We start from the raw sequence: 25,594 nt of genomic DNA on the forward strand, positions 1-25,594 counted from the left end.
GGCCGTGATACACACACACGCCTGTGCCGCCGCTCTTGTGCCGTTTGTCGGCAGGGCACAACGGGCTCCCCGGCAGGTGTTCCAGCACGTCGAACTCGAACTTGTTGCCGGTTGCCCCTGAGTGGTCGCGGCGACCTGTCCGCTGAGGCATCTGATCCCACCACTGGCGAGGCTGACCATGGACACTATAGCGCTTCGTCGAGCGCACGGGTGGTGTAGCCTTGGTGCTGGTTTCGCCGTCCGCCAAGGGCGGCGTCAGTGACGTGAAGAAGCCACGAGGTCTGCCATCGGCCGTGTCTTCATCCAAGGGAGGTGTGCTGACTCGGACGGCCTCCTATCAGGGTATAAGCTGATGCGGGCAAGACGGAAGGCGAAAGCAGATGCAGGAGTGCTACTTACACCTCCGGGAAACGTGGTATTGGATGTGTTATAGCTATCTGAAGGCTCAGGGTTAACTTCATACCATCTTCCGTCGCTCTTAGATGGCTGCCAACGCACTCGTATATCTCAACCATTGATTCGCAGGAGACGCAGGAGGTGTCTGGCCCTTAAGTACTGCCCTGACGGAGCTGGAAACGCTGTTGATGGAGTCATTGGATTCCTTCCGATGCCATGGAGCCTTCCCGAAGAGTTTGCGGCCTATCTTCAGAGTATGATGCTCATCCTTGAACCATGTTCCCGTCCTACTGATGCTCTGGGCGGCGAGGAATCTTCGAGCGCCTTCAATCGTTGAGCGCGTACGAGAGTCTTCGTCCGCACTTTGTTTCTTGCTAGAGCGCCCAGTCCCCAGCGCAGAGCCTGTCTGAAGATCAGCGTCCGTCGAATGGTCGAGGTATGAATCGTCGGGTTGTTGATGCTTGAGCTTGGACTCAATTTCCTTCTTGGCTTTCAGATACAAAATCCTCGGAGAGACCAGGGGACTCAGCGGAGCAGCGGGTTTCAAGGATGCTTGAGCACGGCCATCAGGCAAAGGCTCCTCCGAGAAACCCATGGGTCGACCATTCTTTGGACCGGGCGATACAACAATGCTCTCGCTGGACTGCTGCGACTTAGATGGGGTCATTGCAACAGTGCCAGGCGACACAGACGCCATAGTCGGGTGTTGAAGGGAGAATACGTGGTCGGATTCGGATAGATAGGGAGTCCGGACCTGCTGAATGGGCGGCAGATCTTGTTTCGGGGGCTCATATCTCGGCTTCGGTCCGGAAAAGGAGGCCACACGGGAGGCCTGCAGCCCCTCGGGGAGTGCATCCGTCTCGCTCGCGGACTTGCCAGATCGTGAGCGCCACTTCTAGAAGCGAGAGTTGGAACTGGCATTGCTCTTGCGAGGCAAGCTTGACGTAAGCTGCCTCTCCGCCCAGAATCCCTCTGGGAACCAGACCTACTCGTAGCCCTCGTGTGGCGGCCGGGGCGGATCGACGCCGAATTTCGAGGCGGAAGCGGACAACGAGCTGACCCTCGTTCTCTGCTGTGGCCATTCAGTTGGCGAATTGGAGTTTGAGAAGGCGCCGTCTTGCATCGCCCTCTCCTAGGGGGTAGATCGAGGCTGGTCGTGAGCGTTCATAGCCGTCGGCGCGAGGGAGAGAAGGAAACATGGTGGGCCAGGTATAGAGTGGACTGCGAGATCAAAGTAGCTGCAAATGCGGTCAGCACTGTCAGAAGGCTGGTCATTTATAAGGGAAAATCTGTGCGGACTTGACATCACGAGAGCTTGTGGTGTTGCCTGCTGCTGCATTTGTGTGTCTGTCATCGGGCATGATGGACGATCGTGACAGAAGGTGGGAAGATGGCAGGTCTCGGGGGAACGGTGGGAGTGAGGTTGATACTATTGAACATCTGCCGACTGGTAATCGCAATAGAAGATGAACAACATGGGTAGAGAAAATGGATTGCTCTAGAAACAGAGAAGACAGAAAAGGAAGTTGAAAAGAAAATATTGAACCTCCTCTTGAGATCGTCACAGAGCTCGTCAAGGTTGATATGGAGAAGATACTAGGTAGGTATGATTAGTAGGTAGGTATGTCAGGAAGCAGAAGGATTTGCAGTCAGAGTCTTTGAAAAAAAAAGTGTCAACGTGGCCATGACGAACCCGAGTTAGGTACGCACGCCCCATGGAAGGTCCGACAAATGTTCCTGCTATGGGGAACCTGAGACTTGACCGCGTCTTGTCTTCAGGGGTGTTTGGCATCACACAAGCATTCGATGCTTCACTCTTCATTTGATCGACGTGGGCAGGAGAAAGAGAAGAAATGTTGATTGGTATTGTCGCATGTGACATGATCTCATGGGACGTCGTCCTTCCGCCCATATAACTTGAAATATTCCATTTTTGTTGTTGCCCAATTTCAAACACGCCGAAACGCCAAACATGTTCCCGTCAACCACCCGCTCTCGCTTGTCTGAGGGTGCCATGCACCTGTGCATCACATCTCCATCGTATCGTCGCCGTCCAGAGCCATGCCCTGGGGCTCCAAGGGAACTCCACGGCCTCGTCCGGCCAGCAGTTCTCGTCTGACTTCGGGGCCAATGGCGGAGTGGCCGTGTGTCAACAGCAGGTCCAGCAGTGCTTCACGCTGGTCCTCGGTGATGTCGCCCTTGTACCTCTGCGCAAACGCCAGCAGGCTCTGGTGCCAGATAACCGGCAGCTTGGCCCTGTAATCCGACCCGCTCATGACGACGGTCATGCTATCGCCAGCCCTGGCGGCAGCTGGGTCCTCGGCGCGGAATCTCAGGAAGTGGAAGACGAGGGCGTCAATAGCCTGGTAGGGAAGCGCGTACTTCTTCTCCAGCAGAGTCTTGATGAAGATGTTAGTCGCGCCGCCTCCTTCGCTGCCCTGGGAGGCCTCCTGAGCGGCAATGTCGCAGAGGCCCTTGATGGCCGCAGCAGAGTGCAGCACGGGGATAGAAACCCGCGCCAACACTGCTGAGATGATGTGCGCCTCTCGCAGTGTGCAGGTGCCGCTGCCAATCAGAGGGAACAGGAAACCCTTGAAGAATGCCGCAGGCTTGTAGAGGGCCTTCTTGAGAGAGTTGAACAGGTGAACGTTGAGCTTCTTCGTTTCGTAGATATCCTCGCGGACCTTTTCCAAGATGACCATCTCCAGAAACCGCTGGACCACGCCAGGCTTGGCCGAGACGAAAATCCTGGTCGCTTGGTAGCAGGCGTTGGGCGTCCAGTTCTCGGGCCTGGTGACGTCGATGATGTCCTCCCAGTGAGGGATCGTGGGCAGAATCTTGAAAGGCTTGGGTAGAGGTCCAGACTTGTATCGGGAGAGGATCTCGCCAATCCTGCTGCTGTTAGAGTCGAGCCCGCAACACTAGGTGGAATTGACACGGAAAAGCGGCACTACTTACTTTGTGTACACTTCCACGACCTTGGGTGGAAGCTCATAGTCGTCGTCAGGCGCGCGGACGTTGCCTCCGCCGGCCTGCGCTGCCTCATGCGCCGCGATCTTCTCCAGAATCAGATCGGCCAGGTTGACAGACTCGCCTTGGGGGGCGCCGGAAGGCTTGAGGTCCCAGCCGTGCTTCAGCAGGTCGTCTTCCTCCTCGTCGCCCATGAATTTCCTGTACGTATCAAGGTCTTCAGGATCGACCTCAACGTCCTCTACCATCTCATCCTCGTCGCCCCAGGCCTCTTCGTCGTCGTAGCCCTTCTGCTCGCCGTCCTCCTCGCCGAATCTTGAGTCGTAGCCAAAGTTGTCCACCGTGGTCTTTTGTACTGGCTTATCGGCATTCTCCTCCTCCATCAGCTCACGACCTATCCGCAGGATGTTCTTGGAGGCCTTGGAGTCGACAAAGGTCTCCTCGGATTCGTCAACGTCCTTGCCCTTTCTCTTGGTAGGCTTGTTTCGCAGAATGCCCGTCGCGAGGACATCGTCTTCCAGGGGGTTGTGACGCCGCCCGGGGCGCGTCGCTGTCGGGGTCGTTGCCTTGGGCATCTTGCTCTCTGATATTGTTGATTGCGGTACCTTTTGACTATCGTGGCGACCGCAAGATTGGGTATCAGAGTGCGAATCTGTTTTTGCTGGGTCCGGACGAACTTCGTTGGTGGGCAGAAAATCAAAAATTTGTGTCTTATCGATCTGCCACCCCTCTCGGCGAATTAGGCTTAGCGCGCCGCACCGAAAACCCACAGCTTGCGACTCAACGCCTTTGACTTGTAAGTGAGGTTGAAGCAGTCAAGGTGCTCTTCGACTTATACCTACCTACGGAGAAATGCTTCTATTCTGGAGAATTTTGGCAAAAGGCAAAATGATGAATCCGGAGTTATGGTTCATTCATCTTACTATCTTCTTTTCAAGAAAGGGAGCATCTTCTGCGGTCAGCGATAGCACCCGGATCAACCAATCTCAAGCGCATGTTCCCGAGTTTCCTCATAGAGATGTATTGATACTCAAACCTCATGAACGTGAAACGTCTTATCGCCTCAGGATAAGTTGATTCGGGTATTCATCACGTTGATATGCGTGAATCTCTCCTATAGAATTCGTCGTCTTGCCATTCATGCGACCTCTTTAAACACTGCCTAAAACAGCTAGCCAAAAACCGCCTATGACGCCGCCCCCAAGCATTTTTTCTCCCCACTACTGTCAAAACCCATACAGCCTTGCCCCTCCAAAATATTTCATACGATAAGCGGCATTCTTTACTTGATCGTCATAGGCATCCCATATGTAAAAACATCATAATTTTTCATTTCAATCATTCATTCATTAAGCATAACGAGGAACCACCATGCCGACAGAGTTAGAAGAGGTACATCGCACCAGCAACTCAGAAGATATATGCCTAGACGAAGAAGAAACATGCTAAACCTCACATCCACAGCTCGTGGGCTTCATCGCTCATCCAAACCCCCAAATCAGGGCCGTCGCCATAGAGAACCTCGTCCCGTTCTCAGAAACTGAACCTTCCATCTTCAAAACTGAGCAACTCAAGCCAGTCAAGCACCTCAAGTTCCTTGTCCGGGACATTCCGGTAGGCGGTCCTCTCTGCCTCACACTCATTTCACTGGGCCGGATATAGAGAGCTGATTCTTCTGCATCTGTATAGAAAATCGCCGAACATGCCTTGACAATCCTCATCAATTTGACAGGAGACCAAGAAATCCTCGAATTTGTAGCGACAGACGAAAAGTTTCTCGAAATGGTCTTCTCACACATCGTCGTACGTCCCTCCCCTCCCTCATCCCATCCCAACTCAGACCCAAACTGTTCTCACATCCTAACATGATGATGAAAAAAAATAAAGCATCCCGAAGAGCCAAACGCAGACCTTTTAGCCATGCTCCTAGCCAATCTCTCCAAGCACTCCCACACCAAATCCATCCTCCACAGAACCCAAGAAACCCCCTCCCAGCTCTCCTCCTCCGACCGCGTCATCGACCACCTCATGGACCTCTTCGTCAAGGGCCAGGACGGCGCCTACAACAAAAAGGCAGACTTTGACTACCTCGCCTATGTCTTCGCCGACCTCGCCAAGCACGCCGACGTCAGGCAGTACTTCCTCGCCGAGCAGCCCTACGACGGCGTCATCCCCCTGACGAAGCTCAAGGTCTTTACGGAGCACAAGTCTGATATCCGCAGGAAGGGCGTCGCCAACACCATCAAGAACGCGGCGTTTGAAGTTTCCGCTCATCCGTCGTTTTTGTCAGACTCGGGGATTGATATCCTGCCTTATGTGCTTCTGCCGATTACCGGCAATGAAGAGTACGATGATGATGACTCAATGGACATGCTGCCCGATTTGCAGCTCCTGCCTCCTGACAAGAAGCGTGACTCGGATACGTCCAACATCCAGACTCACGTCGAGACGTTGACCTTGTTGACGACGACGCGGGAAGGCCGTGACCTGATGAGGAAGGTCAAGGTGTACCCCATCATTCGGGAGACGCACATGAGCGTCAATGATGAGGGCGTCCAGGAGGCATGCGATAGGCTTGTACAGGTTCTCATGAGAGATGAGGCGCCGGAAGGGGCAGAGGAGGGTACAGAGGAGCGCGTGAAGGAGGTTGAAGCAGATGAGGATGACGAGCTGGTCGAAGTCTAAGGATCGCAGCACAGCTGCTTACTACCTTTCCTTCACTGGTTTTTCTGGTTGGCATTTTCTTCTTATGTGTGACGTCAAGGTGGGAACACGATTGGAATAGGATACACAAAATACTTCTGCATCACAGCCCAGGCTCTGCAGGAACGCAAGATAAATTTCATAAAAGTAGGAGTGGGTATACAATCGTATATAACAGTTTCGTAACTTGATGCATCATCATGATAAAGAAAAAGTAAACCACAAAGGGCCACCTGTCATGCAACGCAGTTGCTGCGCTGTTGCGCCTCTAGATTACACCGGTCTAGGTATCATCATGCTGTTCCTTGAACACGCTTTTCCGCGTAGTTGGGCTGCTTGAAGATGACGTCTTCTTCACTGTCAGATAGTCGTCACCAGGCTTCTCTTCCGCAGTTGGAGGCGACACCACAAACTCATGGCCTTCTGGAGATCTCGCTGACTCGTCCGTCGACTCGGCCTTTTTCTCGGCTGCCGGGGTGGTTGCTGGTTCAGGGGTAGGCAGCAGAGACTTTTCGTCATTTTCGCCGGCTTCTGGAAGCGGGGGAGAAGGGAGGGCGCTTGAAATAGCCGTATGCGAGTCGCTGTTTCGATCCTTGATAGGGGATACCGTGTTGCGCGCAGACGTGCTTTGAAGTGAGCTTCTGGTTGGGCTGGGCAAGCCATCGTCGGTTCTGCCCGGGAACCAGTGAGAGTACCGCTCACGAATATCCATCGGCGACAGCCCGGTATCCTGAAGTTCGACCCGTGTCGTATCAGCTTCAACACAATGCTGTGGTTAGCCTAAAATCTTTCACTCTTATGGAACGAATGGGGAGGCGGGTAAACGTACGAAGCTCCACCAACTGCGTATCGGCCATTTCATGATGCTCAGGGGGCACAGATGCCGAATTCGACGGCGTAAAACTGGGGTACACGTATTCACGCATCTCGGGGCTCCCTGGGGTCACTTCAGTGGTGGTTTCCGTCGGAGCCTTGTTAGTGGCTGGCTGTCCTCGGATCCACGAGAGGATTCTGTGTCCGGCTTCATCGCTAGTATTCGTGCTTGAGCGGTTTCCGATGTTCTTTCGTCGTCGCCAAAGGCAGAACAAGACGATAATGCATGTCAGGGCAATGAGGCCCAGAATAACGCCCAGGACTGGCCCTACCCAAGATGGGAGTCCTCCGGATTTCGAAGGAGGAGTCGGTGATGGTTGCGCAGGAGGATGGGCCGACTCTATTGCTGGATAGGGCCAGTAGGTCGTGATCTTCTTCTGATCATACGACGTATCAAACACCTTGCCAAGGTCCGGATCTGCCCAGCCGGAGGCAGCCGGTTTGGTAGCTGTTGCGCCGCCCGACGCTGTTCCTCCGATGACGGCCTGAACCTTCTCAGGGACGCCATAGTCGCCGTAGACGGTGGGATCATAAGAATCCATCCATTCTCCACTGGTTAGATTGAACATGACGATAGGTCCATCCTCTAGACATTTCAAGGTTGTGCCGGAAGCGGGTGTGTAGCCACCAATAATCATCATTTGATCGGGATACGGAGTGAAGCACTTGTGCCCTGCCCGCGCGTGGGATTCCGTGCCATTGTTGATCTGGGTCCACGTGAAGGACGGCAGAGAAAGGACCCAGACGTCGTCGTGGAAAGGTTTGGTAGGGTCAATACCATCGTACCCACCATAGTAGTAGATATTGAAGCTAGAGCTGTCGGACGCAGTGGCAACGACAGCACATCCACGAGCTCGTGTGCCGGGACCATCCTTGGTTGGTTGCGTATACCACTTGTTGCCAGCGACGTCGTAAACATCGATTGCGCGCATGAAGGCAGGGCTTTGAGATTCCTATACACTCATCTTTAGACGCAAATATAAAAAAAAGCGGCATTCTCATCGGGCAGAGAGCTTACGCTAGCTTTGGCATCTTGAGACTCCCGAGTTGCATTGGCGTATTCGGGGAAAACGACACCTCCAAGAGCAACGAGGATGCCTTTCGCGCCAACAGGGACCCAAACGAGCTCAGAGCTTGCACGACCCTTGATCGTGCTGGGCAAAGACTTATTGCTCCACTTCTCAGCTCCTTGTGTCGTCATATCAAGCGTGATGAGAGAGTTGGCGATCCTTGACGGCCTCGTGGTGTCGTTGAAATTTTGAAAGATGGCTCCGCCAGATTGGGAGGTCGACCCCGAGAAGTACCAGGCCAGGTTCTCAGAGGGAGCGTTGGCTGCACCACCATAGGTCACAAACTGACTGACACTGTTCGGCAGATTGTCCAATCTATGAAACCCCGGCTCAAACAGAGGCTTCTCAGCTCCGTACTGGTAGACCTGGTAGACTAAGAGATCGTCTTTGGCCGGAGCTGCATACTGAAGCCTATCGCCCAGAGGCAAACCGCCATAGAAAAAGAATTCGTCATCGTTGGCGAGGAGGGCGCCGTCGACGTAGTTTGGTGAGTCGCCGTTGGTCTGCCCAAGCCCTCCCAATGCTTTTGATAACTTATCTTGCAGCAAGAGACCCGTAACGTTCGTCTCAGGGGTGAATGCGTAACTCAAATTGTACGTCAGAAGGATTCCCTGGAAGTTTCCTGTAAAACGACGTAAGCAAGCCATGTCATTGGCATCGTCACATAGGCTCGAGGCTCTACATACCGGAACTCACGACCGGCCCATTCGACCCGTCCTTTAGCCCCGGCAGCCAGTTGATGTTGCCTCCATCAAGGTAGATTTTATTCCGGATGAGGGCCGCTACGCTCAATCGTCAGCAATGGCGAGAGAAGAGCGGTAGCTTATTGGCAATACGATACCTCTAGGCTCGGTCCAGATACATATGGTTGTGTTGATTTGGTCATCAGCCCAGTTGCTGAACTGTGCTTGTATAGGCTGCAGTAGCAATGCTAGAAGAGCCGCTCTCGTGGTAGCTTTAGAAAACATGTTTGTCTATTTGGCCGGGGAAGCTGGCGATATGAGAGGCAGAGGAGGATGTTTTTAGCTGTACTGGGGGCAACCGGCGTGCATCATATGACGATGTGTGAATGCAGCTGCTCGAGAAGATGAATATGGTATCGGACTCTACTAAGCCATCGGAGAAAGAGAAAAGCAAGGACAGTCGGTGATGAGACGGTGACCAGATAAGGTGAGGCGAGAGGCAAAATGTGCCCGAAACTTCCGCCCCGTCCAGCTGAAAGCAGCAGCCGAAGTGTTCAGCGGACAGCTACTACATTGATAGCAGCAAAATGTCTGCTGAGGCCCATGCAAGGCGCCCCTGAAGAATCGGCTATACACGCGCTGGGCCTGACTTGGACACGAAGTCCGCTTGATCCTGTACGATTAACGAGGCGATCGTGGGCAAGGTGCACATCAATGCAGACACCAAAAGCTAGAACAAGAACGACCGGCCAGGGCTGAGTTAAGAGGCCCGGAGACGTGGTACGCAAGGCGGGCCGCTAGTTGGGACTCAACTCGGCTATGGATGGGTTGAGGCACAACAGCATCTCATATCGCATTGGAAAGGGAAAGGCTGCAGCCTGTGGGCCACGCAAAGTCGCACATGACGGGAAAAGGTGAGAAGCCAGACAGAGACTGGACGCAGCCGTGTCCCGGGGATTCCAGTGGCAATGTGAGCCGTTGCCTTGGCCGTTCTTTTCCCCCTTCCTGCAGGTATTATCGCCTGGGATGGGGATCCAGCAGTGCCGACGGCTCAACAGGCTAAACCGCGCATTGCTGCCAACTAGATAGTACATAGCAGCATTGGCGAGTGACAAGCTGTGGCCTCGAAGAGGCTATACTTGTCCCTGTATCTATAATCAGGCATAGCCACATTGCAGATATTCCTCAGCATGATGACAGGAGCCAGGCATAAAGGCTCATCAGAGAACCTAAGCTGGGATAGGTAATACTCGTAAGGTTGGTTTGTCCTGTCCGTGGAGCGTGATGGGCAACGACCGAGATGTCTCTCTCGTCTAAAGTGGCCAAAGAGTCAGTCAGTCTCGTCGGCGAAAAGAAACGGTGTGTAGAAGATGAGCATAGCACTAGCTGGGCAATTGTCCAAAGATACTAGCTGCTTACTCTGCTGCTTGCAGAGTTAGTCCAACGACTAGCAGGCGGACCTGATGAGGGACTGAGAGGTGGGATGCCACTCTCGCACCGGACGAGCGCATGGTAAGCCGGTTGGGTTGACAACTCATCGGCATTGCACCTCCTTCTGGCCTGTTGGTGCGGTTGCGTTTCTGCAGAGCGGCCGAGGGCGAGAAGCAAACGGACATGCATAAGGCAAGCCCCGCACGGGTGGGCTTTTCGAAGGATCGACTGTGTAGTATGGATGGATATACTAGTACATGGTAGTAGTATGTAGTAGCAGCAGTCGGTGGTCCAGGATATGAATGCGCGTGGTGTAGTGGAATGTGGTGATGCCCAAGAATCGGCCAATTGAATCATGTGCGATGCAGCCTCTTCGGGAAGAAGGGAGGGGGGGTCATCAAAGAAGAGGCCGAGAGAGGGAAATGTGCTCTGTTGACAAGAGGAACCGGTGCTGCCGTTGCGCTGGTTGCTGATGCTGCCCTGGTTCTCCAGTTGAGGATTGTTCGAAAATAGATTCGTGGAGAGCATGGATGAAGAAGAAGACACCAGACGGATAAGCTTGGGGAGCTAACACTGAGTTGGCTGAGCTAGAACAGGGCAAGCAGGGGTCCCAGTTCCTTCGGAGGAGCCTTAGCGGGCCTTTGTAGCGCGTCTTCAGTGGACAAGAACACCTGGGGCGCGCTGAACCAATCACCAAGCTGCAGAATAGATTGGTGAGGGGTTTGGCGCGCAAAAGACAGCCCACGTAGCTGCCAGCTTTGGGGTGGTAGAGTCTGAGGTGCTGGTAGCGGTACTTGGGCTGAGCACAGATTCTTGTCATTACGTACCTTGTATGCAGCCATTTGTGGATGTGCCTGTGTAGTGGTACGAAGACGGAGCATCTCAGCCACTGGAAGCTAAGCGGCCGGCGCCTTCCTCTAAATAACGGCACTTTGCTGCCTTGCCCGCGCTAAGCCCTGTTCGGTGCTCCTTCGCCTGGCCTTCGACCCTCAACCTTCACTCAACCTTGCTGACAGGTCACCACCTCAAAATAACAACAAGAGAAAATGGCTTCGTGATTCGAGCGCCCGCAGATCCTTCACGACACCGAAAGGGAACCTGGCGAGACCCGCCCCAGCACGCAGCCGGGGAGCTCAAGTCGCTGTTGTCGTTCGACCGATCCGTCACCACATGAACACCAGCAACAAAAGCGGCTCCTCTCGACCATCTCGGGCATTTCCGCTCTCCTCCCGGCTCGAGTATGTGCTACGACTTACCAATGCAATGTAACCACCGGGTGGCATTGGACGCAGAAGAGCCGGGCAGCTTTTGCCTCGTGTTGGAGTGAACGAAAGCGTCTGCCGGGCGATAAGAGATCGAAGGATTCGGTCAACAGATACTGACTGGTCCCGCAAAGCTGGAGAGGCTGGAGAACCCAGCCAGAGCTCAGCTCATTATCCATCCGGAGCTGCCTGAATCCTTGTCTGTGCCGCTGGACCTTTGAGAGCGACGCTCCATGTATCTTCCTTCCCGGCTCTGCTTCACTCGCCAACGGGTACATGCATGCTCGTACATGCTGTGCTCGTATGTATGTGTCGTATTTCGGGCATCCTCTCAGTTCTCAGTCTGGAGATACATCCGCGTAAGGTCGGCCATTGATTTCCCCCGACACAGGGACTCAGAGGCGCAACCCCTGCCGTGGGTGGCATCCAGAAAGGATATGGTTCTTCTCCATTCGTCGTGCCGAGAATTGGAGGCTCCTGGAGGGCGCCATCGCCACAGCTGCTTGCATTTGCTCCAGCCACTCGCCGAGACCCAACATCCCTGTCATTCGCATGTGTTGTCTCGTTGCGGCTAGTTGCAGCTTTGGGAAGCTGAGGAGGAAACTTTTCTGTCAATCCATCATCGGCATGGCAGCGTTGTGGATGGTCGGAGACTCCTCGGCGAGGGGTTCGTGGATTCCTTCAGGCACTCGTCCTCTTGTCGGCCATATCCCTGCAGAGCGCCACGACAATCAGCCCGGCTAGGTCTTGCTCCCTGACACTAGGCCTTACGAGGCTTGCCCTACCGTACGTAGAGACAGAAGAGTGCCAATACCGAAAGTGCGGTTCTTGGAGGCCTTGTCTCGCTCTCTCCCTCATTATCCGGTCTCACGGCCAGGTGTGAGCCGTTGGCCGGGGTCCGTCCACCTCTGCGAAGCACATACCCGTCTTCGTATGCGCCGCCGCCTCCTCCTGCGACCAATTATGATGGCTGTCAGTTGGCTTTTCCGCGGATGAGAGCTATTGTTGGCTTCCTGTGCCAAGGGGGGGAGGTCCTGAACCTATTCGTTGAGCTCCCCCACGGCCCCAATTCAGCCTCACTGCTTCCAAGCGGTCAGTTTCCTGCTTCCAGGTGAAGTGAGGTGAGTCTTACAAGCGCACGCCACGCAAGGGTCTGACTGGACTGGTACCTCAGAGCATTCCGTTGACCAGGGGGGACTGCAGCAGCTCCATCTGCCTGGTACCACGACTAAACGCCATATCTGTTCTGCACCTCCATAAAGAGCCACCCGTGAAGGGCCAGAGCCCATCCTCCTTCTTCATTGTCACATCTGGAATCAACTTGTCGGGCGATCAGCTATTCTCTCGCTCTCTCTCTTGTTCTGGTCCAGCCTTCTGGCTGCCTTCTATCGTTTTGGCATAACCAAGGGTGCACTCGTTTCCTATCCGTTGTGCTGAATAGCCCATTTTCAAGATGCGCCTGCTTACGTCGGTCTCAATTGGCGCTTTGGCGGGTGCAGTTCTCTCTACAGCGAAGCTCGAAGTCCGAAGAGTTGACAACAGAAACGTGGTTGACAACAGAAATGTGGTATGTAGTACACACCTCATATTGTGTTAGAAGTAAACTAATACGAAGGTTTTGTAGGTTGATCATGGCGAGCTTGTGCCGACGCCGACCCATGCTCTCGAGCTGAGGCATGCCGCGGTCACAACAATTGTTGATGCTCCCACCTTTCAAGTTACTGTTTGCCCGGAGCCAATTGGCTCTTATGCCGCATTGACAACAGAGCCAGATCTCACCTTTGGTTGCAAGCCTGGCTTTGTCTGCGATCCCCCAAAGCCAGATGGATGCAATCTCTGGCCGGGACTTCCTCCCAAGGAGTTCCAATGCCAGCCTGAGTTCTGTCGACCAGCTCCTCCTTTGGACCTGGTGATGTGGGAGGAAGGCAAGACGGGCTACTTCAAGCCGCAGGATGGCTACTTCAATCTGAACCCGGAGCAATTCGGCCTGTCGTACGACATTTTCGAGTACACCGTCGTCCGGAAAGCATCAGAGGGGTGCACCTCGACTTATACGACTGGTAACTGGGCGTCACAGGCCACCTTGACGGAAGGGCCTCTACAGACATACTTGCCCGGAGACAAGAGGCGCGCCTACAGCCCGAACAATGAGCAAGTTCGTCGAAAGACACAGAGCCTCGGCAAACGCGCTACCATGGCGGTTACATGCTTCGACACCTGCGCAATAGCGTCAATGATTGCGGAGAAGGACGGCAAGATCCCGGAGCTTTGCGAGGTCGGATCCGACTTCATGAACGCCTACAACCAGTGTGTTGACTGCGTTGCGGCAGCCGAAGGCGTCCCGAGGGAGGTAGCCCAGGCGGCACTGGATTCTGACTTCGGTCAGTGGATCGACTTCTGCGACGGACTAACGTCGCCAACAACGACGACTTCTTCGGTCCCCGAGTCCATCGTGACGACGACGCCTACCCTTGGGACCACCACGCAGGTCTCTGCAAGCCCGACGACTTTCATTGAGACGACAACCTCGAGCCCCGTGGAGTCGACGACTCAGCAGTCTACTACCGCGCCTCCTCCTCCTCCCACAACCACGGCCGGCTCTACCACCATTCCTAGCTCGACCACCAGCCCCATCTCATCTTCGAGCAGCAGTCCTTCTCCAAGCTCGTCGCGAGAGGTGACCTCTACACCCCCGACATCGTCGTCAGCCCCGCCACCACCGCCAACATCGACTTCGACAACCGCCGCCTCGTCTCAGCCGCCTTCGTCTACCGCGGCTTCCTCAGCACCGCCTTCCTCGATCGCCACTTCAAACTCAGCTTCGCAGCCGCCCTCTGGCACCGAGGTATCGTCTGCCAGTAGCACCTCTGAGTCGGCCACAGGGTCTGGCTCTTCTCTACCAGGTACGACACCCACTAGTGTGAATAGTGAATCTGGGTCTGCGTCTGCATCTGCGTCTGCATCTGCGTCTGCATCTGCGTCTGCATCTGTGTCCGCGTCTGAACCCGCGTCCGGGTCTGCGTCGGAGTCCGCCTCTGCGTCTGCATCGGCATCGTCGGCCTCCAATGGCGCAACTGCCACCTCTCCACCAGCCTCCTCAGCTACGACGGGGGAGACTGGAGCCGTGCCCCCTCCGACAGGTACTCATACCCCAACCGGCACCAGTTCTTCCGCTGGCGCTGGCCTCCCATCCGGTACCAATTCCCCGACCGGTGCTGGTTCCTCCACCGGCGCTGGTTCCCCGTCCGGTACCGTGTCCCCCTCTGACCCCGGTTCCTCAACTGGAACTTCCGTTGAAACTGGTACCTCTGCCGAGACGGGCACCGGCTCCTCGGCCGGAGCAACTTCTAGGACAGATGCCGGTGCCCCAGCCGGTACTGGCTCATCGGGAGCTGCTGTGACAGGCACTGCTATCCAAACAGGCACTAATGTCTCCTCAACAGGCTTCAGCTCTCCTGGGCAATTGGAGAGAGCAAGCTCAACCAGCCCTGGATTACCGGGCGGCGCTGGCGGCGCTGAGCCGACCGGCACGAGCGGCAACGGCGGCCAAGGCGGCAACAATGGCGGTGCCGGATCTACTGGAGCGCCCCCGAATGGCGGCGGCAACAATAATGGCCAGGGCGGCAACGGCGGAGCGACGGGAACTGGTCCCATCACTTCGCCGACTGGCGGCATACCTGTTTCCAACGATCTCTCTCGACCGAGCGAGAACTTTGGTCTCCTGGTTGCCGCCATTCTGGGCCTGTGGGTTCTCTGATCAAGATCTTCCGCCTTTGATATTTCTCATCATCTTTTTTTCACGGACTATCATGATCGTTTGATTGGGTCACTTCATGAACTCTCCTTTACGCACGTTTATACCCCCCTTTTTTTTTCTCTTTAGTTTATCATGTTATTATCTCAATGTTCTTAGCTCAGAATGACATCGGAATGGAGGCATGGAATGGGGCAAGTATTTCTCATTTGGATAATGTATAATCCAGGAAACATGCTGTATGTAGCATTGTGCTCCTGGCATTATCACATTCGTTTGTCAAAGGGTTTTTGGTTAGGTTGGGCTTTTCACCTGTTGGAGGGGATGGGTTGGATATGAGGTCATGAATGTCTTTTGAGGGATAATAATGAAAGATACCCTGGTCACTCCTTTACCAAGCTGTTTGCTATGATAAATTCTATGAGATGGTGAATCGAGTGTGGACGAAGTGTCACTTATATATTCCCTATCTGTGTCTTCCCGTCTTGTGGCTCTCCCCTTCCTTGGATATTTGAAGTAAATTCAGTAAACTTGCCTCCTCAGCGTACATGCTTTAGTCAAGATGAAACGCAGTACTCCATTTCCAGAGATCCGTCTAGATTCGTATCCAAGTGCTTCCCGTGAAAATGGCAGTGATGGTGAGGTAAAAACAAGTACAAGGAAAGAAAAGCCAAGATTGAGAAGAAACAAGGGCAAAGTAGTGTATGCGTTGGTGGGGTATTGTTCTACAACTTAGTACCACCCCCTGTCATTCATCTGATTGTCCTGCAGGTACGCATCCATGGCACTAACGCCGTCCTTCTCCAAGTCCTCCATGAGCTCCATCTGCTGCGACTGAGACAGGCTGCCCTGTCTAGCGGGCGGATAGCCAAACTGCATGCCGCCGGCCTCGAGCTGCGCGGTGATGTTGTGAAGGCCCAGACCAGGCCCAGGCGCGCCTCCGAATCCGCTTATGCCGGCCATGGCCTCGTTGAAGTAGCCGCTGCTAGACGTGACAAAGTTGTACGGCGACATGAATTGTGACGGAGGGGAGAACCAGTCGGATACGGACGTGGGTGCCGGTGGCAGCGGTCGTTGATGATGGACGGGCTGTGCCATTCGGGCGGCTGCGTACGTTGGCTGTTGCTGTTGCTGTTGCTGTTGCTGTTGCTGTGGCTGGGTAACCTGCGGTGCGATCATGGGCTTTTGGGGTGGTGACATGTTGCTTTGCGCCGAAAGGGGCGACGGATTGATTGGTGTTACGCTCGACGTTTGCTTCATCGCCATTGCCGACGGAGACAGGGTCGGTCGAGGCGTGGGCATGTGGGATTGGATAAACGACTCGGGTTGTGACTGTAGATGATGGGGTATGTGGTCCGGCACAGGGATACCGTGGGCAGAGGGATCCTCCTGACCGGTTTCTCCCATGTGGGTGACATCAGGGGGAAAGTAGGAGAACCGTCGGTTGCCATTGTCGGTAGCCGGGTTACAGAAGATGGAGTTTGAACGGAATGTGGGCTGCGGAGGAGGGTAGTTGGGATCAAAAGCGTAATTGTTCATGGATTCGGGGGATGAGTCGAAAACGTATCCAAAGGTCGGAGGGTTAAGGTAGGTGAGAGGTCGGGGTGTGGTGGCGTTTGACTGAGCGTAGCCTTCGGGCGAGGACTGAGACTCGGCTGTCGCCGGGGGGCTGCTGAAGGAGAATGGTTCCTTTTCGAGTTTCACCTGTACATCGTAGCTCTGCATGCAAGCCTTGGCAAAAATGGTGTACAGCTGTGATGTGGCTGCGGTCCCGGGCCAGCGCTCTGCACATCGGTCCAGAGACTCCAGCGCTGTGTTCACCAGCTCCTCGACCTCTTCCCGGGGGTGATTGCGTCGGACTTCGGGGTATGATATCGTCCAGAGAAGTGTGCTGAGAGCCAGGTTCAAGGTCAGGAGAAACACCCAAGAGATATCCACAGTGTCGCTCCCTATTTGCTTCGACGATAGATCAATCGTGGCCGCAGAGGACTCGTAGCAGATTTGGGCTGCACGAGCCGACGGCTGTGGGATTTGGGGGGAAGGCCTGTATAGCAAAGCCCTCATTTGGTGGTAGAAACCAGTAATCCTGTGGTTTAAAATCAGCATCCAGCTCCTCAAGTAGAATGCATAGCAAATGGTCAGCTTACCAGGACTTGGCCCATACAGGCTCTTGCGGTGCCGAGTCCAGCCAATCCCTCAGCGTCTGTTCCATCTTCTGGAACCAAGGATGATCATCTGTTCTAGGCTCGGGCCTCTTCCTTTCGTAGAGAGTTCTCTTAATCTCCGCCTGGGGATTCGTCATCTTGTAAAAGTGAATGGTAGCAACCTTCCGAGGGTTGGGCGGCCCGGGCACGATGCCTTGGGGCGTAATGTTTGCATCGTCGACCACGGAAAAGAACTCTACGTTCAGACGGTCGCTGTTGACGGCGAATGCACTGGGACGACCCATGTAGTAGGAGAGCCCAAACTCCATCGTCGTGATGATCCACACAAGTCTCCGGCGCATATCGATGATCTGAGGGTCCAGATTGTAGCCCGATGTGATGGTCTTCTCATCCGTCAATCCCTCCTGTTGACATATCCTGGTAGCAAGTCCGATAACGTAGTACACCGGCGTTCGCGTCGGCGTGAGCAGCGAGTATTGGCCGATGAGGATGAGGCACTGCAGCGTCTTGAGGTCTTTGGGACGGATGACTTCTTCAACGTATTTCATCGCCGCCATGTAGTACCCGTCGGCCAATCCGGCATATTGCGTGTCCAGTTTCTGCAAGCTAACGGCGATGACCATGCGGATGACAAAATTTCTGTAGACATCCGTATCGCCATTGTAGACAGCGTCAACGTCTGCTTGGAAGACCTTTTCGTGGAGCACAGGCCAGTGAACTTGAGCTGGAAGACATGAGTACTGGGTATAAGCATGCGCTGGAGAGGGGCAGATGCTTCAGGCATACCTCTCTTGAAATAAATCTCCACCAGCCTATCGGTCACCGGCCGCGTAGGAAGCCCTTCAGCCGGGCATTCGCTGACCATCGGGTAACTCTTCTTCCTATTGCTGCCCGAGCTTGTCATTTGAATGGACTGCATGCGCGCCTGGCTCCTGGCTCGAACCTCAGGGATGAGGTCGGAAATCTTGTTGGTATCGGTGTAGCGCTTAGCCTCGGCCATGAGTAGTCGTGTCATGGCGATGCCGCTCGTCGGCCCTAGATATCGCGGTGTCTCGTCGTTGCCTTTGAGACGGATCATGCCCCCTGGACGGACCAGTTCTTCGCTTGTCGGAGGATGGTCACCATCTTCATCGGTATACTGGCCCAGCTCGGCCTCGAGGGCTCGAACTTTGTCCTGCAGCGTGATGACATAGCGGCGATTGATCTTGCGGCCCTTGGCGGCGTCGAGGTATTCGCAAACGGATCCCGATCTCTCGCAGGGAAGGCAGCGGGGCAGCGTAGGGTCGCATCTCGTTTTTCGCTGCCAGATGATACCGTTAGTCTTCTCTCCAATACCATCGCTGGCACGCATAATTTACAGATGCGGAACACAGATTGAAGCAAGGTGAGCTTCGCGCGAGGGGGGCGGGGTAGCCATCCTAACATACCTGGCGACAACGACAGCATGCAGTCAGCGTGTGGGCAACACGGTGGCTCGAGGAATCGCCGTCGAAGTAGTCGTCGGGACTCTGGACCAGGTTCCGCGGCGGAGCGTAGACGTGGTTCGGACGGGGAGCAACGGTGCCCAGACCTTGCCGGAAAATGTGAGCGGCATCCATGGAGCACGATAGCCCCGGCACCGAGCAGCCAGCTTCCTCGCAGTCTTATGAGAGATGGACCAGCAGCTGCTACAGCTCCTGAGAACTGCCTGCGCCCCTAACGCTCGGCACGATGAATGTCTGGTCGTTGCGACGGTGGACTGGCTGTAGACAACGCCGGAGCAGAGCCAGCTCGGGACTCTGTTGGCAAGGGGGGCGGGCCGCCGACGAAGACGAGGAGTGAAGACACGATATCAACCAATTGGCAGCGGCGCGGACTTCATGGCCGGGGTAACGAAAGGGCGACGATGGAGGCGGCTCCTAAGACAAAGGCAGTATGAGCATCGCTGAATAAGAATCAAGACCACGGTCAGAACTAAGGTAGAGCCAGTTCCGCCGCCACGTCTCGTCTGTCTGTGATCGCGGGGCAGCGGAAGAGCAGAGCAACGGCCGGGGCTGCGGGTTGAGCTGTCGGTGATACATACCTAACTGCTAATCTGATGTAGAAGACCCAAGGCAGCGATAGATGACCCTGATCGACGTCTGTCTCAGCGGCTTCTGAGGCTGGCGCAGGAACACGATGCGAAGATCTGAAACACTGACGGTCAAGAGCTGGAAACGTGAAGCTTGCGACAGAAGGGGCGAAGCGACTTTGGGGGACGTGCGCTAGTACTGTTACAGCAAAGTATCACCAGGTCGGTACGGAGCACAGATCAACATTTACCTAGGTAGGCTTTCTTTTCCTTGGGTGTTTGGCATTTGACTAAGCAGCATTCTTGCAAAACCCGAGACGCGAAGAGGGGGATTTGGCCTGATTTCGATTTGCTGGACTCGAGGCGCTGCATCTGGACCAGTCCGGTAAGGCCAGGTACATACTAGGCACGAAGAGAGAACATATGAGCGGTTCGTACGAGTGCTACCATGTGCTGTGGGTTGGGCGTCTTGTAGGTACCTTACTACTATGTACTTACGTAGGCATGCACGTGAGCCGAGCCTCTTCCTGCCGTGCCGGTGGTAATAGAGCTCCTTCCCACGCGACGGATAACGCTGAGTTGGGATGAGGAAAGTGGGGTATAGTCTGTTCCTACCTCCTAAGGTACCTACGGGTACCTCAAGTACGAGCACAAAGACAAAGTGCCTCTGGACCCTAAACTCACAGCTCTTCCCCTGGCAAGCCAACACGTGAGATGGGACATCCGTTTCTATCATATCCAGGGAATAGAGTCTATTGGCTCACAGCCTCATTGTTCTCACTCATGGAAGAATTGTCCAATGTGGATGTGAGGCACGTATCCGTATACTGACAGAGTTCTCGTGCAAGGTATCGAAATCCTTCAAGACGCTACCGCGAGCTCAGCCAGAAAAACGGGTCCCGAGCTGTGCTGTGGCAGAAGGTGGGGGCTTACGCACCAAGGGTCCTGATTGGCCCACCGTTCTCGGTCCAGCGTACGTAGCCGCAAGTCGGTCTACGTACCACACTAACTGCCAGGAGTGATGCTGTCTGCAATGCTTCATCTCGTTGCAGCTAACGAGTTACTTTGGCGTTGCTCTTCATTAAGTTTTCCAGCCGCAACAGAAGGACCTGGACCTCCTGCAGCCGGTACGACCTTCCTCTGCATGGAATTGCGCAAATCTAATAACCTACCTCCCAGGCAGGTACTGCCTGACCACTCAGGTACCTTAGTATTACTAGTACTTCCATCATCTCTCCAGCGTCTTTGCATGTACAACTTGGAAGTAAGAATTGGTCTCTGCTAGGATGTTTCAGGTGTCACAGGCTGCTGGATGTATGTAAGGGACTCGTATGTACGAGCATGCAGCACTTTGGTGCTCTGCAGGCACCAACCCGCGTGTCATTTTTGCGGTGTGACAAGTAGGTCGTGATTGCAGGCACAGACAGTCCGAAGGATGGCTCGGACAGGCAATCACGGGAAGAATTGGGGGCCTCGGGGAAGCCGGTTCGTGGATGACGTTTTGCAGCAAGCAGCCCGGAGCTTTTTGCATCAGAGCAATCAGGACTAGGTAGAGCGCGTGCAATCACCCCATACCCAGTCTGGACGGACTACATGTACTATCGACAACAATTACCAGAATAGGTATGTGGCCTAATCATGGCTAAAGGGAGTGATGGATTGTATCCGTCCAAGGGTGAATAATAGCCGGTTGACCCTGCAGCTGCTTTCCAAGTACGTGTATCTTACCTACTTGTGCCTCGTCAGATTGCTCGAGCTATATCGACAGTTGTGTCAAAACGACATGACAAAGTGCCAGGAGGCCTTGATGAAGCAGCAGTGCCATGTGTGGTGTCAGCTGGGTAAATTGCATGCAGTGATCGGGAATGATGCTGTAACACTGGTGCAGGTCTGTATGCAGTCATGCAGGAGTCTCGAACGAGGCTGTTGACAGAGCAGGCAAGAGAGAACAGGGGACGAGATTGAAACGTTGATGGAGTTCGATTTAGACATTTTCTGTGAGTTGCGCAATGATCCGTGAAGCCTTCAGTAGGTACTCTTGCGTATCGTTGGATGTTCTCGTTCAGTAAGAGAGACGGGCCTCGTTGCTGTCAACGTCCTGATAGTGCGGGATTCAGAGCGGGAGCAGTGCTTCTAACTCCGTACTATGGAGGTTGAGTACAAGGGAAAGTAACTGCAAGGTACCAGGTGGTTACTGTGATCTGTTACCTTGTCTACCTCAAGTTCGTGTACATACTTTATATCAATCACCAGCGTGTCCTTGATCAGCATCTATCGTCAAGTTCAGATCTCTACCTCATCTACAGCTGTGAGGAGCACCGATATGCTCCTCGGTCAAACCAAGGCAAGGGTCATGCTTTGACTAACATCAGCATCAATCAGCCTCGACTCGCCGTCACTACTACTTCTAGCCCGCTACCGCTACTACAGTCAGTACTAGGACCTAAGGCACTACCTATCCACAGCAGCTGTCCGGCGCTGAGAGCCCGATAGTGGCACCGCCAGCCCACTAAGCGACGCTAGGCCGCCATCAACCATCCCACCTCGCTCAGTCCACATGGCAATTCAATGAATGCCCACCTCTTGTCGATTCAAGACTCCCGTCTCGGAGCCCCTTCAGCCTTCTCTCGCCGTCACTTCGCCTCTCCTTGTGCCACGCGCCTCGTGCGAGCAGTCACCGAAACCTCTCCGACGTCCAGCCATCACAATTCCGCCGGTTTCCCTCCCGCTACGCAGCTTCTTATTATTATTATTCTTCCTCTCCTTCTCCTTCTTCTCCCCTCTGGACTCTCGCGGGCTACCAGACTCGCCCTCGCAATGCCCCGCAGTAGCTTCTCACACACTCCCCTCCTGAGAGTGTCGAGGCCGGTCTCAGCCTGCTCAAGATGTGAGTGACGATGCCGCCATGGCCGATGAACGGAGCTGCCGGCAGAGCTGACCCTTCTTTTGTGCTTCCCAGGCCGAGCTGCCAAAGTCAAGGTGAGTGGCCATGCATGGCCATGCGACGAGGCCGCTTTCCTCCAGCCTCTGTCCTGCAGCGCAAGTCAGCGCATAGACGGCGCACCTTGCCGGCACCTTGTCCTTCCTTCTTCTTGACATCTAACATTGTCTACCTCAGTGCGATGGCAAGCTGCCTGCTTGCACGGCCTGTGAAAAGGCTGGCCGAGAAAATGCCTGCTCGGCCGCCAACGATCAGTTTGCGCGAGGCAAGGAGCGGAGGTAGGACTCGTCACTAAGCTATCCTGTGTCCCTCTCGGCTGACCTGAGTCTCAGCTATGTCGCCGCCCTTGAGCTTCGCATCGAGAAGCTGGAAAAACGCATAGCATACGCCAAGTCCCGGAAGGCTTCCGTGGCCAACCATGAGTCCGACTCGCTGTCCACAGCCCACGTTGACAGGCGGGATTCCCTCGCCTCGATCCGGGCCGCCATCCACCGGAAAGCCGCCAGGACCCGCGAGAACTCAGACGTCAACTCTCTGATATCTGACTTTGGCTTCTTGTACGGAGAGATGCCCTCTCCCTCCCCTATAGGATCCGTGCTTTCTGACCAACGCTGCTCGATAGATCAGTCAATGCTACGACTCGCGACTTTGAGCCCTCCTTCATCAACATGACCTTTGCACGCCTAGTCCTGGCCGCTGCGTCCAGGGATCCCATCCCAGGCATGCCCGAGTCCCCGTTGCCACACAAGTCGTATGCAACGGAAATCTTTCACCATTTCATGAAGAACATGTATCCGCTCTTCCCTTGCTTTTCGGAAACGGCGGCACTAAACGTCCTCAACGACATATATTCCCAGCAGAGCGAGCGAGTCATCACCGCATCCGACCATTGGCTCCTCTACATGATACTCGCCATCGGTTCGACGATGCAGAGCCAGCACGTCAACGATGACTACTACAACCTCGGCGTAAGCTTCGTCTCGAGGGCACTGGATTATGCCGACATTGCCCTGGCTCCTGGCTACGCCACCCAGATCCAGTCGCTGCTCCTCCTTACCCAGTATGCCATACTGGATCCCAACCATTTCGACAGCTGGCTCCTCATAGGCTTCACAGCGCGCGCAGTCATCGATCTGGGATTCCATCAGGATCCTCCCATGTCTACAGTCGTGGATCGTGCTGCCTTGGATATGCGCAGGAAGATCTTTTACTGCACATATGCGCTTGACCGGTTGGTTGTCTTGTCCACTGTTGCCCCTTTGCTTGGCTCTAACTCCATGTATCAGATCCATCAGCATGGTCCACGCTCGGACCTTTTCCTTCACCGACGATGCCATCCATGTTGCGTTCCCCAATCCAGCCAATCATGACCGCAAAGGCAAAGAAGCCGAGTCGCTGCCCATCTCGGGTCCGCAGTCCGTCGACCCAGGGCTGCTACTATTCCAGCTCAGGAGAGCGCAGTCTTACTGGTACCAAGAGCTGTACCAGTCATATGCAACCCCTTTACAGGACCCGTCGTCGTTCGTGTGGCAAATGTGTCTCGATATGCGAGAATGGGGCGAATCCCTACCCAGCTCTCTGGCCCCTGGGATACGGCAAATGTTTGAGCAAGAGCTAAGATACAGCTATGTATACTGCATTGCGCCGTCTGCGAGAGCCCCCGAAATCACAAACTATCACCGTACTCTCATCTTTGAATACTCTCTAGCGTACCTGCTCACGATGCAGGACATTACCCAGTCCGGGCTCAACGGCGCCTATTATACATACCACGACGCCTTAAAGGTGTACTTCATGGCCAACCAGTTCCTCGCCGTTCTGAGGGACTCGGAGGACATGCTACTCTCCGGCGCACACATACCAAAGCCAATGTCCCGCCCCGGCGCTCCACAAGCGCCTCCGATCCCGCCGCCTTCGTTTCGAAACGGACGACCCGGTGAGGACAACATCGCCCGAAGCATCCGCTGCCTCGAGAGCGTCCCCCAGACCCTAGATGTATACGGCCGCCGATGGGAGGACTCCATCATGCTGAAGCAGAGCTTTGAGCAGCTCTCGGCAGACACCATGGAGCGGCTCAAGGAGCGCAGGAAGAGGCAGAACATGAAGGTCGAGCATCCCTCGTACCCCGGCAGTTCGCCCGTGGCCCCCTCGCCCCGAGTCCCGACCGCCACGTCGCGCAGCCCGCAGCAGCCGCGGGAGATCCGCTGGGTTGGGGTTGACGTCTCACAGATGATGCAGGGCCGCGGCCATCCGCAGTAGGGAGGCGGTGATGGCGCGATACCATGTCCCTCTTTCCTCCTCCCGTCCTCCCCCCCTTTATTTTCTCATATACACTTATGGCGGTTGTTGGGGCATGACGGACGTGAAGAGGGGCGTTGAGACAATCAAATCAATACTTCTGTATCTCATTATACCCTTGGGAAAAAAATCTTTCTTTGCAATACATGTATATGATGACAGGCCTTGAGCTCTTTTGGATATAAAGCAGCCTGGAACTCGCATCAAGCATAGCCGTAGAACTCAATCCTTTAATTCTCCGTATGACTCTTTGCTATACGTTCTCTAAAGGGGGCTGGAAGCGTATCATTATTCTCCCTAGACACGGCTATACAGGACCAATACTTAAGGTTAGAGGACATTAAAAGGCAGTCAATTCCGGGGGTTGTACCTAAAGATATGCCCTCCTCCAGAACCACAACGTATCATGGCATACCTAGTATTAGACGGGGAGGGAATAAAACGACACCCCTAGTAGTGATTGAAAACACCATTCTCATATTTCTCCTTTTTCCATCGCCACCCCACCATGTGTGTCCATGACGCCCAAATACCTACCTACCCTGGTTTTCGAAAAAAAGAATTAAGCATCTAGCAGGAGGTCACCGCATCTCAGAGGGAGACCCTTTTCTTGCTCTTTAACTCACAGAACCCCGTCTTACCCTTTGCCGTTTCGTTCCACACCACACACTCAAACTTATTGTCCTCGGAGAGTCGCGTCCCAGGCATTCCTCGCGAGTAGTTTCGCCCTTCTGTCGTTCCCTTGCATCGCGTCGAACCGGCGCCTAAATGTCGGAGACGCTTCAATCAGACGAGACCCAGGCGACGTGCGTCGAGGCTCCAATGACTCGTTCCACCAGTGCTGTCGGCGCGGCCGCCGAGGAGTAACAGCGCGAGACTGATCAGAGACGCGAGATGACTGATTCTGTGATGGGCTTTGAGGCGGAGGCAACACTGAGTCGTGGTTTCTCCTCTCCCCCCTTCCTTCTCCTTTCCCTTCGTCGTAACGGGGCTCATTA

General features: G+C 54.6%; 6 protein-coding genes across 6 annotated transcripts; 3 read left to right on the forward strand and 3 right to left on the reverse strand.

Annotated features, from left to right (window-relative positions):
* Positions 1–2,423: 2,423 nt before the first annotated feature.
* Positions 2,424–3,972, reverse strand: TRIREDRAFT_119554 (uncharacterized protein; the record flags this gene model as incomplete). The annotated part of the gene is made up of 2 exons (XM_006961472.1): positions 3,355–3,972; positions 2,424–3,288 (listed from the first exon to the last, which is right to left on the reverse strand). Exons 1-2 carry the CDS (start codon positions 3,939–3,941, stop codon positions 2,424–2,426), a joined length of 1,452 nt encoding a protein of 483 aa, XP_006961534.1. The 5' UTR covers positions 3,942–3,972.
* Positions 3,973–4,737: 765 nt separating this feature from the next.
* On the forward strand, positions 4,738–6,051 carry TRIREDRAFT_119555 (uncharacterized protein; the record flags this gene model as incomplete). The annotated part of the gene is made up of 4 exons (XM_006961070.1): positions 4,738–4,758; positions 4,831–4,980; positions 5,056–5,169; positions 5,254–6,051. The coding sequence occupies 4 exons, from the start codon at positions 4,738–4,740 to the stop codon at positions 6,049–6,051; spliced, it is 1,083 nt and encodes a 360-aa protein (XP_006961132.1).
* A 301-nt stretch (positions 6,052–6,352) lies between these two features.
* On the reverse strand, positions 6,353–9,359 carry TRIREDRAFT_119556 (uncharacterized protein; the record flags this gene model as incomplete). Its single annotated transcript, XM_006961473.1, has 5 exons — positions 8,854–9,359; positions 8,699–8,794; positions 7,961–8,634; positions 6,899–7,895; positions 6,353–6,825 (listed from the first exon to the last, which is right to left on the reverse strand). The coding sequence occupies exons 1-5, from the start codon at positions 8,978–8,980 to the stop codon at positions 6,353–6,355; spliced, it is 2,367 nt and encodes a 788-aa protein (XP_006961535.1). The 5' UTR covers positions 8,981–9,359.
* A 3,482-nt stretch (positions 9,360–12,841) lies between these two features.
* Positions 12,842–15,145, forward strand: TRIREDRAFT_102437 (uncharacterized protein; the record flags this gene model as incomplete). Its single annotated transcript, XM_006961071.1, has 2 exons — positions 12,842–12,955; positions 13,013–15,145. 2 exons carry the CDS (start codon positions 12,842–12,844, stop codon positions 15,143–15,145), a joined length of 2,247 nt encoding a protein of 748 aa, XP_006961133.1.
* A 729-nt stretch (positions 15,146–15,874) lies between these two features.
* TRIREDRAFT_54567 (fungal-specific transcription factor domain-containing protein) lies at positions 15,875–18,905 on the reverse strand (the record flags this gene model as incomplete). Its single annotated transcript, XM_006961474.1, has 4 exons — positions 15,875–17,228; positions 17,290–18,031; positions 18,094–18,607; positions 18,822–18,905. The coding sequence occupies 4 exons, from the start codon at positions 18,903–18,905 to the stop codon at positions 15,875–15,877; spliced, it is 2,694 nt and encodes an 897-aa protein (XP_006961536.1).
* A 3,094-nt stretch (positions 18,906–21,999) lies between these two features.
* TRIREDRAFT_73559 (N-terminal binuclear Zn cluster-containing/DNA binding domain-containing protein) lies at positions 22,000–24,557 on the forward strand (the record flags this gene model as incomplete). Its single annotated transcript, XM_006961072.1, has 6 exons — positions 22,000–22,244; positions 22,317–22,336; positions 22,476–22,576; positions 22,631–22,855; positions 22,921–23,529; positions 23,585–24,557. The coding sequence occupies exons 1-6, from the start codon at positions 22,175–22,177 to the stop codon at positions 24,555–24,557; spliced, it is 1,998 nt and encodes a 665-aa protein (XP_006961134.1). The 5' UTR covers positions 22,000–22,174.
* Positions 24,558–25,594: the final 1,037 nt, after the last annotated feature.

The sequence above is a fragment of the Trichoderma reesei genome (genome assembly GCF_000167675.1).
Source record: "Trichoderma reesei QM6a unplaced genomic scaffold TRIREscaffold_1, whole genome shotgun sequence".
NCBI lineage: Eukaryota > Fungi > Ascomycota > Sordariomycetes > Hypocreales > Hypocreaceae > Trichoderma > Trichoderma reesei.